This window comes from Oncorhynchus nerka, linkage group LG15, assembly GCF_034236695.1.
Source record: "Oncorhynchus nerka isolate Pitt River linkage group LG15, Oner_Uvic_2.0, whole genome shotgun sequence".
Taxonomy (NCBI): Eukaryota; Metazoa; Chordata; class Actinopteri; order Salmoniformes; family Salmonidae; genus Oncorhynchus; species Oncorhynchus nerka.
In genome coordinates, this window is record NC_088410.1 from 75,041,415 (window position 1) to 75,053,911 (window position 12,497).

Below are 12,497 nucleotides of genomic sequence, written 5' to 3' on the forward strand. Positions count from 1 at the left end.
TCTTTGGCTGTCCCCATAGGAGAATCCTTTGAAGAACCCTTTTTTTGTTTGAGGTAAAACTATTTGGGGTTCCATGTAGATCCCTTTCCACAGAGGGTTCTACATGGAACCCAAAATGGATCTACCTGGAACCAAAAAAGGGTTCTCCTATGGGGACAGCCGAAGAACCCTTTTGGAACTTTTTTTTCTTCTAAGAGTGCAGGGAAATGCTTTTAAGCGCTTTACAACTGAGTTGAAGGAAATGAAAGTGTATCAAAGCTTTAACTGAAAACTGAAATTAGGCTTCAAAATGCTTCTCGTAATGTTTCAGGCCTTCATTATCTCGCTGTATATGGTCTTTTTTTGAACTTCCTATATATATAACTCTTATTTTAATGGAATGTGATATCTTGTGTTTTTTTTGCTATGTATTTGTATGTTTTATGTGGACCCCGGGATAGTGTAGCTGCTGCATGTGCAGTAGCTAATGGGGATCCTAATAAACTCAACTAAACTGATTATTATGAAAAGCAAACTTTTTTCCAAATCAGATGCTTAAAGTTAATCGCAAATATGAAGAAAAACCACCAACAACAACATCTCTGCTTTCCACTACTATGACCTCTGTCAATGTGGAAGCAGATCTATTGCCTTCAGCTGACTCTTTGGCAGGCTTGTTGTCTCCTACGGCACACTAAATCTGATTTGACAATTTCACAGATCCCAGAGCAGCTGCTCCTCTTTATTAACCACATGTTACCTTCATTATCCACTCGTTTTTAGCTCCGCTTTGCATGGAGGTGCTCACATGCATGTTCATAGCTGTGACTGTGGGGTTTAGAGGGCCTTTAAATGTTGTTATGAGCACTGACTTGGTGCGATTAAGAACTGATGCAAGGGAGAGCGATTGATGAATAATTCAACATTTACATGTTGTGACACTCATGGAATATAAAACAACAACAATAACTCTGGTACAAGTCTAACCCCAAGAAATTCCAAGGAGAACAACAAAAACACCACAAAAAAAAAACACCTGAGGTAATAATACAAGTCACACATTACATTTAAAGATGTATGAACTGTAATCAACCACATCAGTTCAGTTCAAAATACTTTTTCCAACAACAGTGCCAACTGAAGAATTATCCACTTCACAATCACTTGAAACGTTGCAAGTTGTCGTTATAGAGATTCTGGATTGGAAGAAAGACAAAACACAATAAGTCATGAGTCACTAACATGAACCTTCTATTTCAACTAAAGCACTCATCAACAACAACTTTAACATCATGGGCAAAACATTTTCAATGTAGCCTTCTTTATAGAGAAAGACCTAAAGTGGTTCTTTACAGGACAGTTTAGCTGAATTGTTTCCTCAGATCAGACGCCTCTGCTGCCATCTCCTCCTCTGTTCTCCACCTGGAAGGGACGTCCTCACTCTCACGGTCATGCTTCTGGAGCTGCACATAAATACATCACATAGTCCTTTACGTTACTTTACTAAATGTCTACTAAACAGAGGCTACTAGTTGATGAATAAACACATGTATACTCAGACTTACCCGCACGTATGCACATGCATAGTCACCTGTTTACCTCAGTAACTGGAGGGAGAAATTGACAAAATTCCTTTGAGTATGCACCATAATCAAAAATAAAAAACTGTGAATAAAAAACTCTTTCAATGTAGCAGAATAAACAAAGTTGTTGACCGGGTGTTAGCAGAAACATTAGCACTCAATAGTCTCTGTGCACTTGACTGTTCCACCAGATTATAGAATATAAAAGATGATGCCCAGTGGAACTGGGGCACTGGTGAAATTCCATGAAATGCACAAAACAAAAACAACGACAACCTCACTCCTCATTTAGTTTTTTCAGACACAATCAGAGTTGAGGTTTAAAACATAAACAACGACAACCTCACTCCTCATTTAGTCTTTTCAGACACAATCAGAGTTGAGGTTTAAAACATAAACAACGACAACCTCACTCCTCATTTAGTCTTTTCAGACACAATCAGAGTTGAGGTTTAAAACATAAACGTCTCGCCCTTCCAACAAGGCAAACAAGAGGAACACATGATGGTTAATTGAGAATAGCCATGGAGGGGAAATTGTATGACTGTGACAGATTCTGACACCCGTGCCTGTGGTTGCTGTTTTTGTAACATTCATAGATTTAGAGGGAAACGATGTACTTCATCACACTAATGCCTCCCCCAGGACAGATGGGCTGACATTCTGAGGTTTGGGAGGTGTCTTCATTTTAACTGCCAGGGGGGGTTGTTTATAATGTAAAGCCACATGCAATACATACCCTCTCCCAACCATAAAAGCCACAACAGCACGGGGTGGTTTCCAACTGCTAAGGCTTCACATTGGGATCTGTCATATGTGGCTGTAGTTTAGATGATGTTAAGATGCAGGAAAGCCCTCAAGGCTAGTATACAGTGTTCAGAATGAGATGTCTTTCAAGCCACACAAAATAAATAAACATAAACAGTGCAGAAAGCTTGCACTGGTTGGTGATATTGATTTTTATGTCCTTGAGTTATTTTCACAGCACATCTAACATGTTTGTGGCATGCTTGGTTAGTCTAGGTAAAAAACGATGCAATAAAAATACCCACCAGTTGAAGATAGCTACTGTAACAGCACGGCACAGAGAGGGATGTTTTATGTTCTCAGAGAGCTAGGCAGTAAAATGATTCAACATGTAATAGATTTCAATGTTTCCCCGCTTCCTCTCTAAACCGTCTGGAAGCTAAAACACCAGGGGGTCATTATTTCAATACATCTTCTCCTTCCAACACTGACAAGCGCTGTTCTCTTTTGTTGCATATTCTTTTTCTTTATATGCGCAAACAGAATATGACCCTGGCTTGAAAGCTTGTCGGATTGGGTCCTGTGGAAAGCAGGAGATAGCCAGTTGGAACATGAGGACATGGGGGTCATCTCTCTAGCGCCCTTGGGAGTCATGCTAGTCCCTCTTCTAGGCTAGGCTGGACCCTCTGCCTGTTCATGTGGGTTATCTGAGACCACACCAACACACTACTCAAACCCCAGACAAACCTTATCTCAGACCATCACACTGTATTAGGATCTAGTCCATTTACCTCACAGGACATGGTTACAGCAACTGGAGGATGACATTTTGTTGGAAAGGAGTTAAGGGGGAGAGTGGTGGGGTTGGATGGAGTCAGAGATTTTCAAGCTTTAAACGTTGAACTGAAATGGCTTTGTAGGCTCACGTAATCCCATAAGACGTTACAATGTATTTCAAGCGTAGAAAACTCACATCAACATCGTATTTCGCTGTAAGCAAAGGAATGGGGGAAGGAAAGATATGTCTTTCTGATGTTGAAGCTTTTCTTTTTCTGGTAGAAATTTCATTCACAGTAAGATGAATTGCACACAGTTTTAGTAAGGTATTGTCAACTTATCAGAGATTTATAATGCATGCAGTAAGTGTAAGGTGCCTCACTAGGACGAGGTAGGTGCAGGAGTCAGGAGCAGGAGAGCACTGAGGTCCAAATAGTAAAATATTTATTTGGAAGTCCAAAACACAACAAAACTGGTCAGGAAACAAACCCAATGAAGGCGCCCAACAAAACAGGTCAGGAAACAAACCCAATGAAGGCGCCCAACAAAACAGGTCAGGAAACAAACCCAATGAAGGCGCCCAACAAAACAGGAATTCGAAGTGACAACAGGAGGAAAAAAACAATCTACTCCTAAATAAATCACAACGGCACAAACGACCGTGAGAATAGCCTGTGGCGCAATCTAGCACACGCACCAAACAAACACAGAAATGATCCCGCACAAAATAACAGCAGGCAACGAGGTTAATAAACCTACAGAAATTAACTAAATAGAACACGGGTATAAGAAACAGACAGACACAAACAAAAAAGAAAAATGGATCGGTGGTAGCTCGTGGGCCGGCGACGACGACCGCGGAGCACCTCCCGAACAGGGAGAGGAGCCACCTTCGGTGGAAGTCGTGACAGTAAGTCACATCATTTGTCCCAAATTGATTTTCATGGGGACATTATGTATTTATGGAGCTCAAATATATTGTTTCCTTGCAACACAAAATTCCAGCTGACACTTCAGATTATGTCATTAGAGACACTAATATTGCAAATTAGCCCTGCGCTGGTGACCAGCCTCTAAACATTTACTTGGGCCTCAGACATCATATTATATCAAGGCAGAACACTAAAATAAACTTAACAGTGTTGATTCATGGGGCAAACATATATTGAGTAAAAGCTGAATTGACAACAGCATGGAAAACTGAACAATTGCAGAACAATTGCTAATAGAATGCAATGTAATCATGTAATATTAACAAAGACTTGTCTTTGACTTTATCTGAATAATCATCAGGCTCATCAAGACTTAATCAAGGATTTTTGTTCTCCTTCTAAAAATCCCCCACACAAATGGTAGCGCAACAACTGTTATGTCATCGAACTTTGCAGTGCTAATTGAGTCTCTTTGAGAAAATACAAAGCACCGAAAAACAATAACTATTCCTTCAAGTAAGACATTGTTTTTGCTGAAAATGCATGGGGTATGGTAGCCTTCTTACAGTATCTCTTCTTGGAATTGGTTTTTCCAGTATGTTGTAAACTGCAACATTCATACAATGTAAGTTCTTCATAGTTCATTATACTGTTGAAAACAAGTTCCTTCACTTGTACATTATAAGATCTCAGCATGTCCAAGATAACAGCAGCATAATTAGCAGCATGGTGTGTGTGTGTGTGTGTGTGTGTGTGTGTGTGTGTGTGTGTGTGTGTGTGTGTGTGTGTGTGTGTGTGTGTGTGTGTGTGTGTGGGTGTATATGCATTTAGAGCAGGTCTTCCTGCTGTTTCTCTGAGAGAAGGGAAAGCCGATCCCCTTGTGTCCTCACTAGCAGCTGTGCGGATGTCCAAACACGCACTGGTGTGTGAGAGCGCGTGTGTGTGTGTGCAGAAACCCTGTTAATACTTTCAGTGACAAACGTGCCCATGAATATTAATGCTGGAGATGACTCGCAACATGGCCACAAACATCTGTAGGTACAGTACATTAGCTGGCTAGCTGTCTCACAGTGTGTCAAAGAGCTAATGCAGCAACTGTCTATTCACATTGGCGGGAGCAGCATGTGTGAATTATCCCTCCCATGGTGGCTTTTAATGTATCAATTTATGCCCTTATTAAAGACATCAATTTGGAGCCAAGGAACATAATGGTTTTGTTTGAGCTCCTTAACATTTAACACAGCACTCCAGTGAAAGGAGACACACCTCCGCTATCAGCATGGCTTTTCACTATGGGACTCTGACATACATGCCATGGCATTACAATGTCACGCTAGAGGTCATCTAATAATTACATGTGAACAAAAAGGACTTCAGAGGATAAGCCTTTGCTCTCAGCACAAAGACATCCTACTCCTACTTGTCACACCCAATTTACTCATAAATGGAAGTTTGTGGAATTCAAATTCCTCCGGGTGCGTCAAGGCTTCTGAATAAATAAGGAAAACTGGGTTTTCTGAGTAACATACACTACCAGTCAAAAGTTTTAGAACACCTACTCATTCAAGGGTTTTTCTTTATTTTTAGTCATCAAAACTATGAAATAAGACATATAGAATCATGTAGTAACCAAAAAAGTGTTAAACAAATCAAATATCTTTTATGTTTGAGATTCTTCAAATAGCCATCCTTTGCCTTGTTGAGAGATTTGCACACTCTTGGCATTCTCTCAACCAGCTTCATGCGGTAGTCACCTGGAATGAATTTCAATTAACAGGTGTGCCTTGTTAAAAGTTAATTTGTACAATTTCTTTCCTTCTTAATGTATTTGAGCCAATCAGTTGTGTTGTGACAAGATAGGGGGGTATACAGAAGATAGCCCTATTTGGTTAAAGACCAAGTCTGTATTATGTCAAGAACAGCTCAAATAAGTAAAGAGAAACAACAGTCCATCATTATTTTAAGACATGAAGGTCAATCAATACGGAACATTTCAAGAACTTATAACGTTTCTTCAAGTTCAGTAGCAAAAATCATCAAGCGCTGTGATGAAACTGGCTCTCATGAGGACCCCCACAGGAAAGGAAGACCCAGCGTTACCTCTGCTGCAGAGGATAAGTTCATTACAGTTACCAGCCTCAGATTGCAGCCCAAATAAATACTTCACAGAGTTCAAGTAACAGACACATCTCAACATCAACTGTTCAGAGGAAAATGTGTGAATCAGGGCTTCGTGATCAAATTTCTGCAAAGAAACCACTACTCAAGGACACCAATAAGAAGAAGAGACTTGCTTGGGCTAAGAAACACGAGCAATGGAATTAGATCGATATAAATTTGTCCTTTGGTCTGGAGTCCAAATTTTAAATGTTTGGTTCCAACCGCCATGTCTTTGTGAGACGCGGTGTGGGTGAACGGATGCTCTCTGCATGTGTATGTCCCACTGTAAAGCATGGAGGAGGAGGTGTTATGGTGTGGGTGAACGGATGATCTCTGCATGTGTATGTCCCACTGTAAAGCATGGAGGAGGAGGTGTTATGGTGTGGGTGAACGGATGATCTCTGCATGTGTATGTCCCACTGTAAAGCATGGAGGCGGAGGTGTGATGGTGTGGGGTTGCATTGCTAGTGACAGTCTGTGATTTATTTAGAATTCAATGCACACTACCAGCATGGCTACCACAGCATTCTGCAGCATTACGCCATCCCATCTGGTTTGGGCTTAGTGGGACTATCATTTGTTTCTCAACAGGACAAAGACCCAACACACCTCCAGGCTGTGTAAGAGCTATTTTATTTGTTTAACACTTTTTTGTTTACTACATAATTCCATATGTGTTATTTCATATTTTTGATGTCCTCACTATTATTCTGCAACGTAGAAAAAGTCAAATGAAGAAAAACCTTTGAATGAGTAGGTTTCTAAATGTTTGACCAGTAGTGTATGTCAATAGAGAAAAAATAAAAACATCTAACAAATCCGCCAACATATTTACACAAGATTGAGGACGCAGACCTCTTCATCCCCCATACAATTCAAATATCTAGTTATGTTATGTTTATTGAGTTATTGATAATTCATGGTTCTAGTCTCAGCCTCCCATTGAACCTTGGAGACCATGATAGAAATGGTAGATGCAAGTGCATATCTTTTAATCTCCACTGGTAATTACCTTTGGCAATCAGTTTCTGCAAGGCACATTTCCATTCATTGGTTTGTATTTTCAATAGGGTGAATGATGATTTCACATGAGATGACTACTGTAGCTCAACTCTTGTACCATTCAATTTCACTCCTAACTCTCTCAGATTGATTCTATTATGTTGGGCTTTCAAGATATGTTTGGATTAGGGTTGCAAAACTACCGGTAATTTCCAAAAGTTACCGGAATCTTCAGTCATTTCGGCAATTAACTGAAAATCTATGGCAATCTATCATAACTTTGGTAATTTATACTTGAATAACTTGTATAAAATGTATTCATATATAGTATATATTTTTAAATATCTGTGTCCATATTGTCCATAGTTTCTAGTAGATAGAACATATGGTTCAATAGAAAAAAGCCTAATTAATGAAAAAAAGCATCAAATCAACAATGGCATTATTTTCAATGAACTCTGCAATTCTTCCAACTATTGACTTTTCTTCACAACTGCCACCAGTTTGATGCCAAAACATTGACAAAAAATACATGTTGACATAGTAAAAACATTTGAAGTGTGTAAAAATATATAGAAAGGATATTTCATGCTGAAACCCTCATATTTAACACTAATGGTATTCACTAAGTTGATGGTTTATATTTAGGATCATATTTTACAGCCTTGTCATTCCCACATTTTTTAAAATCATTATTTCATATATTTTACATGTGATAAGGCCACACAGAGGGCCAGAGATAAATACAGACACCTGTGATAATCTGAAGTACCCAAAAGAGCCACTAGATGTCTTGTGATAGATCCTTGAAAGATACCAAAATTATGGTAGTTTACTGACAAAATTCAAAAGTTTCAAGGAACTTTTGAAGTTACCCTCTCTTTGCGACCCTAGTTTGGATACATTGGTATGACAAATCGCACTATTGGCAGCTTATTGAAAACATTTGGCAATTATTGTGTTTTTGTTAAAATATTACACAGCATCCAAATACACAGCATACACAGCTGCCAAAATCCTAATCAAAATATACACTGTAGCCTGAACCATATTCTATTTGCTATCAAGACAGTTACAGTAGGCGTGGCAGGTTGTACGAAGAAATCAAACTACATTTTAAGTTAACATTAGACAATGAAGTTAAGAAGTAAAGTGTAACACTAGAGATTGCACTATGGCATCAGGCTTGCGAAACAGTAAAAGCTGGCCCACCCAAGTAAAGAAAATAATTTACAACTGTACCATAGTGTCTTATTACAAGCTACACAGGGACAAATTGTATGACAGCGACAAAAAGTAAGTACTAAATAGGATTCATGAATGATATAAAACAAAAGGAGAAACGTTAAATATGAATGATAATCTAGACTAGTGTCAAACCCTGATCTGTTTCACCTGTCTGTGCTTGCCCCCCCCCCCCCCCCCCACCCGCCAGGTGTCACTCATCTTCCCCATTATCCCCAGTGTATTTATACCTGTGTTCTCTCCTTGTCACACCACACTGGATTATTGACCTCTGCCTGCCCTGACCCTAAGACTGCCTGCAGTTCTGTGCCCTTTGGACTGGATTACCGACCTCTGCCTGCCCTTGACCTGTCGTTTGCCTTCTAGTAATAAAGTTGTGTTACTTTGACACTGTCTGCATCTGGGTCTTCCCTAAAATGTGATAACTAGATATGGTTGCCAGAGGCAAGGATATTACACATTCCTCCAAAGCATAATACTTGAATTGCGCTGCCTCCTTGAACGATGCAGGGTGGTGGCTACTTGTAGGAGGTAGTGTGGCAGCATGGGGGCAGCAGTGTTGGATAATAGTATGCTGAAGCCTCTTACATCAGAAACAAATAGACTGTACAGTATATGCATTCCACAACTAACATCAGTTGTGTGCATATAACTTCCAAACTGTCCAACATATTTTAATTAAATGAATGTGTGATTATAGAAATGAATATGCAACCATCCCATATTAGTCAGTTGGTTTGAACAAGGTGTTTACAGCGCTCTACATACAGTTTGCATCAAATATGAAGATTCTATTCCTTATGTATTTTTCCAAGCTTCACTGATTCTACCTTCTGTTTGGTTTGTCAGTCACATATTCTGGCCAACAGTAAAAACCCAGGAGACAGAGAGAGACAGAGAGAGAGGAGAACTTCACACAACCACAGTAAGAACAGATTGCCCTAGCTTCTCTCCTCCTGTCTTTCCTCTGTGACTGAAGCCATCTTGATGGCATGTAAAAACATTTCAGCAGCTGGTGCGGTAATTACCCAACAAAAATAATATTCCCCAGATTTTAAAAAAAGACCCTTTTTCTGACAGGCTGTCAAACACGCGCCTCTATTCTCAGACACACTGATTAAGCTCGAGAGGTTCTGTGATGCGGACCCGTCAGACGTTTCGAGAGAACACATGCAGAGATTCTATTGGCTTCCTTTTTGGCCACCTTCCCCGTACACTTGTGTTCCCCTGCTGAGACCGCCACAGGAGGGGCTCAGCACACGGCCTGTCGTTGAGAGAAGCCAGCTTTCATATGAGATCTCAGGTTCAGTCTGCAGACTGCACTCAAAGTACAGTAGAGTACAGTCACATGTTGCCAGAGAGAGGGCTCATGAGACACCCATGAGAGAGAGAGGGGTGTGTGTGGGGCTAGGGAGGAGAAGACATGGCACAGCTAAGGATTACCCTGGTGAGATGTTCTAATTTGGTTGAGTCGCATAATCTCAACTAGAGTACATGCATGAAATGATTTATGAATCATAGAAACATACAGCACAGTATAATGGATTATATGATTATGCCAAGAGTTGGCATTTGGACAATTATTATGGACAATATCTGTTTATCACAGCATGGTGGATAGCTGGAAGACGCTACACTGCCTTTTGAATGCACTTTATGATTTGAGTCTTTCTGTGCTAAAATTTCAGGGAAAAATATAAATCCATTCAAATGTCTTAACAATCTCAATGGGGAAATCAATTGTTGCCGATATAATGTTATTCTTCAATGCACTGTATAGTAGGCATATGTACTGTAATGGAGGTGAAGAGACCCTGATAGTATAGTTATGTATAGCTATGAGGCCATAAAAAGAGCCTATAGCTCTTTCAGAACAATCAGGGATCCATCTCAAAGTCAAGCAGGTAATATCATATTGCACACAGAGAGCAGAATCAGACTTGATTAACCCCTGGTAACCCCATGTTCTCTTGTGGGGACTCTGTGTCATAGCACATGCAGGGCAGGACCTCATAAGTCAGACAGGACATGCTTTCATTAAGCACTGACCTCAGGGTCAGCGGGGTCGCCGTGACCTCAGAGTGATCCATGGTTTTACCAGAGAGGAGACCGATAACGAGCCATCTGTAGAAACTGTATGTCAGGGATCATCATTTAGATTCAGCCACAAGACGATTTTTTCTTGAGAGGATGGTCGGGGGACCGGAACATAATTTGTATACTGCAAATTGACTACCAGAAGCCCAAACAGATATAATATTTGACTAACAAATGAGACTGGATGACTTAAAGAAATGACAACTGGGCTGTTCCTCAAACTGCTGAGTGACTTCTTTATCCTTCTCTCTTTCCATCCTTCATTGTCTTTACTAGAACATCATGTCTCATATTGTGTCCTACCTGACTCCTTGATCATTTTGTTGGTAATGGTGAAATACTATTTCATGTACATGGCTTTGCACCTCGAATCACAACAACCTCTCAACAGTCATGTCAGCACATCATGTAATTACTTTTTGCTTGATTGAAAGTCGCTATTTTTCTTGTTGTTCAATTTATTTCCATAACCGCAGGGTAGACCTGGTGTATTTCATAGTTTGATGACATTTTCCAAGACGGCATATTTCCAAGATAAGAAAAAGTTACTGTTTAAAGTACTGATGTGATTAACTTATACATTCACCCAGAGTTGTGACGTTTTAAACCAGAACAAGTAGTGCTGTTGAATGATAGATACATGGTTAACCACATGTTCAGTTTGACTAGAACACCTCATCTCTGCTGTCACATCCAACCTGGATGGATATTTGGTTTTAAATGCAGACGAGAGAACTGAATCCAGCTTCACACAGATATGAGCTGGAGAAGGGTACCATGAGTTTTAATGCTCAGAGGGAGACGGCAAGTTTTTTCCCTTCGAATAAGAACCACAACTCCTCCTTAGTGACCCTTGAATGCATTGTCTGCAGCATTCGGTCACATGACAGCTCGATCAACAGTTCCATTTCACTTACCGGCATGTCAACTGTGCCTGGATCACAGTCAAACGGATTCGGAAGTAGGTCCCAAAGTGCTCTTCTAAGCACTGAAGGTGAGCAGTCATCCCTCGTGTAGGACACTTATTGACGCTGTTTTCTGTTAGAAACATGCACAGCGGAAGGAAGGGGGCATGGATCTCTTTTAAAAGACTCTCCATTAAGAATTCTTTCCTCTGAATCCACTGATTTGGTCACTCATCTGTAGAATGCTTTTGTGTTTCCCCTGCATGCTTGCGTTCAGTTCGTTCATTTTCCCAAATATGTCTGTTACATACAGTAGGTAAGGAGACCATTTTTTTCCTTCATTACACATAGTTTTGCGAAAAGTGTGCTCGCAGTGGATGTGGTTTGATGTAGTTTACAACCGAAATGACCTGCTGCAGTATATCTCTAGAGTTCTGTGCTCAGCTCTTTTGCCGCCAGTTGCTCTCAGTGTATCACACCATGTGTCCATATGGCAGAGGGAGACACATTCATAACTAGAGTGCAGAGGCCTGTCTGCCGTCCCGCCATAGATTGAGCCTCATCTGTGCAAAAGCCCACCATTCGATCCCATGGGATCTGTTTTTCGTCAATATAGCCACGCAGCACACTAAACATCACCTGTGCCGTTTCATGCTCGAGAATTGTGAGACAAAACAATATGTCCTCGTGAATAGCATCCCCCGACATGTATTGCAAAGTAAAGTCAATGCATGGGCATCGCGGCCTGCACAGGTAACGTCCATTTGGAAAGCATAAGCTGGGGAGTTTTTGTGTCATTCAGAGTTCCCTCTTGATTGCTAGCACACATTCTTTGTTTAAAAGTGTTATCTGACAAAGGTATTGATGTGAGTTTCTGTGCCTCTGCCTCCCCACACATTTTCACAATATCAATTGCGGCTGATAATACTGTGTGTTTTCGTACGGTAGCGGGTCTAGCCATTCACCAAGGGAATGATTCAAGTGCAAAAGTCAAGTGCGTCCTTTTCCCATGATCTTACGGCACTCTCTGGTTGAATTTCATCTTTTAAATTTGAATAAGTTTCACTTAG

General features: G+C 40.4%; 1 protein-coding gene across 3 annotated transcripts in view; it reads right to left on the reverse strand.

The window, feature by feature from the left end:
- Positions 1 to 691: 691 nt before the first annotated feature.
- fhit (fragile histidine triad diadenosine triphosphatase) overlaps positions 692 to 12,497 on the reverse strand; it is a 312,154-nt gene continuing 300,348 nt past the window's right edge. The window contains exons 8-9 of one of the 3 annotated variants that reach the window (XM_029683571.2): positions 1,316 to 1,442; positions 692 to 1,175 (exon numbers count right to left, since the gene is read on the reverse strand). In XM_029683571.2, coding sequence (XP_029539431.1) covers positions 1,341 to 1,442 — 102 coding nt within the window. In that variant the 3' untranslated portion in view covers positions 692 to 1,175; positions 1,316 to 1,340. Of the gene's footprint in view, positions 1,443 to 12,497 lie in introns of all 3 variants that reach the window. The other 2 variants (XM_029683570.2, XM_065001901.1) reach the window with 2 other exon arrangements.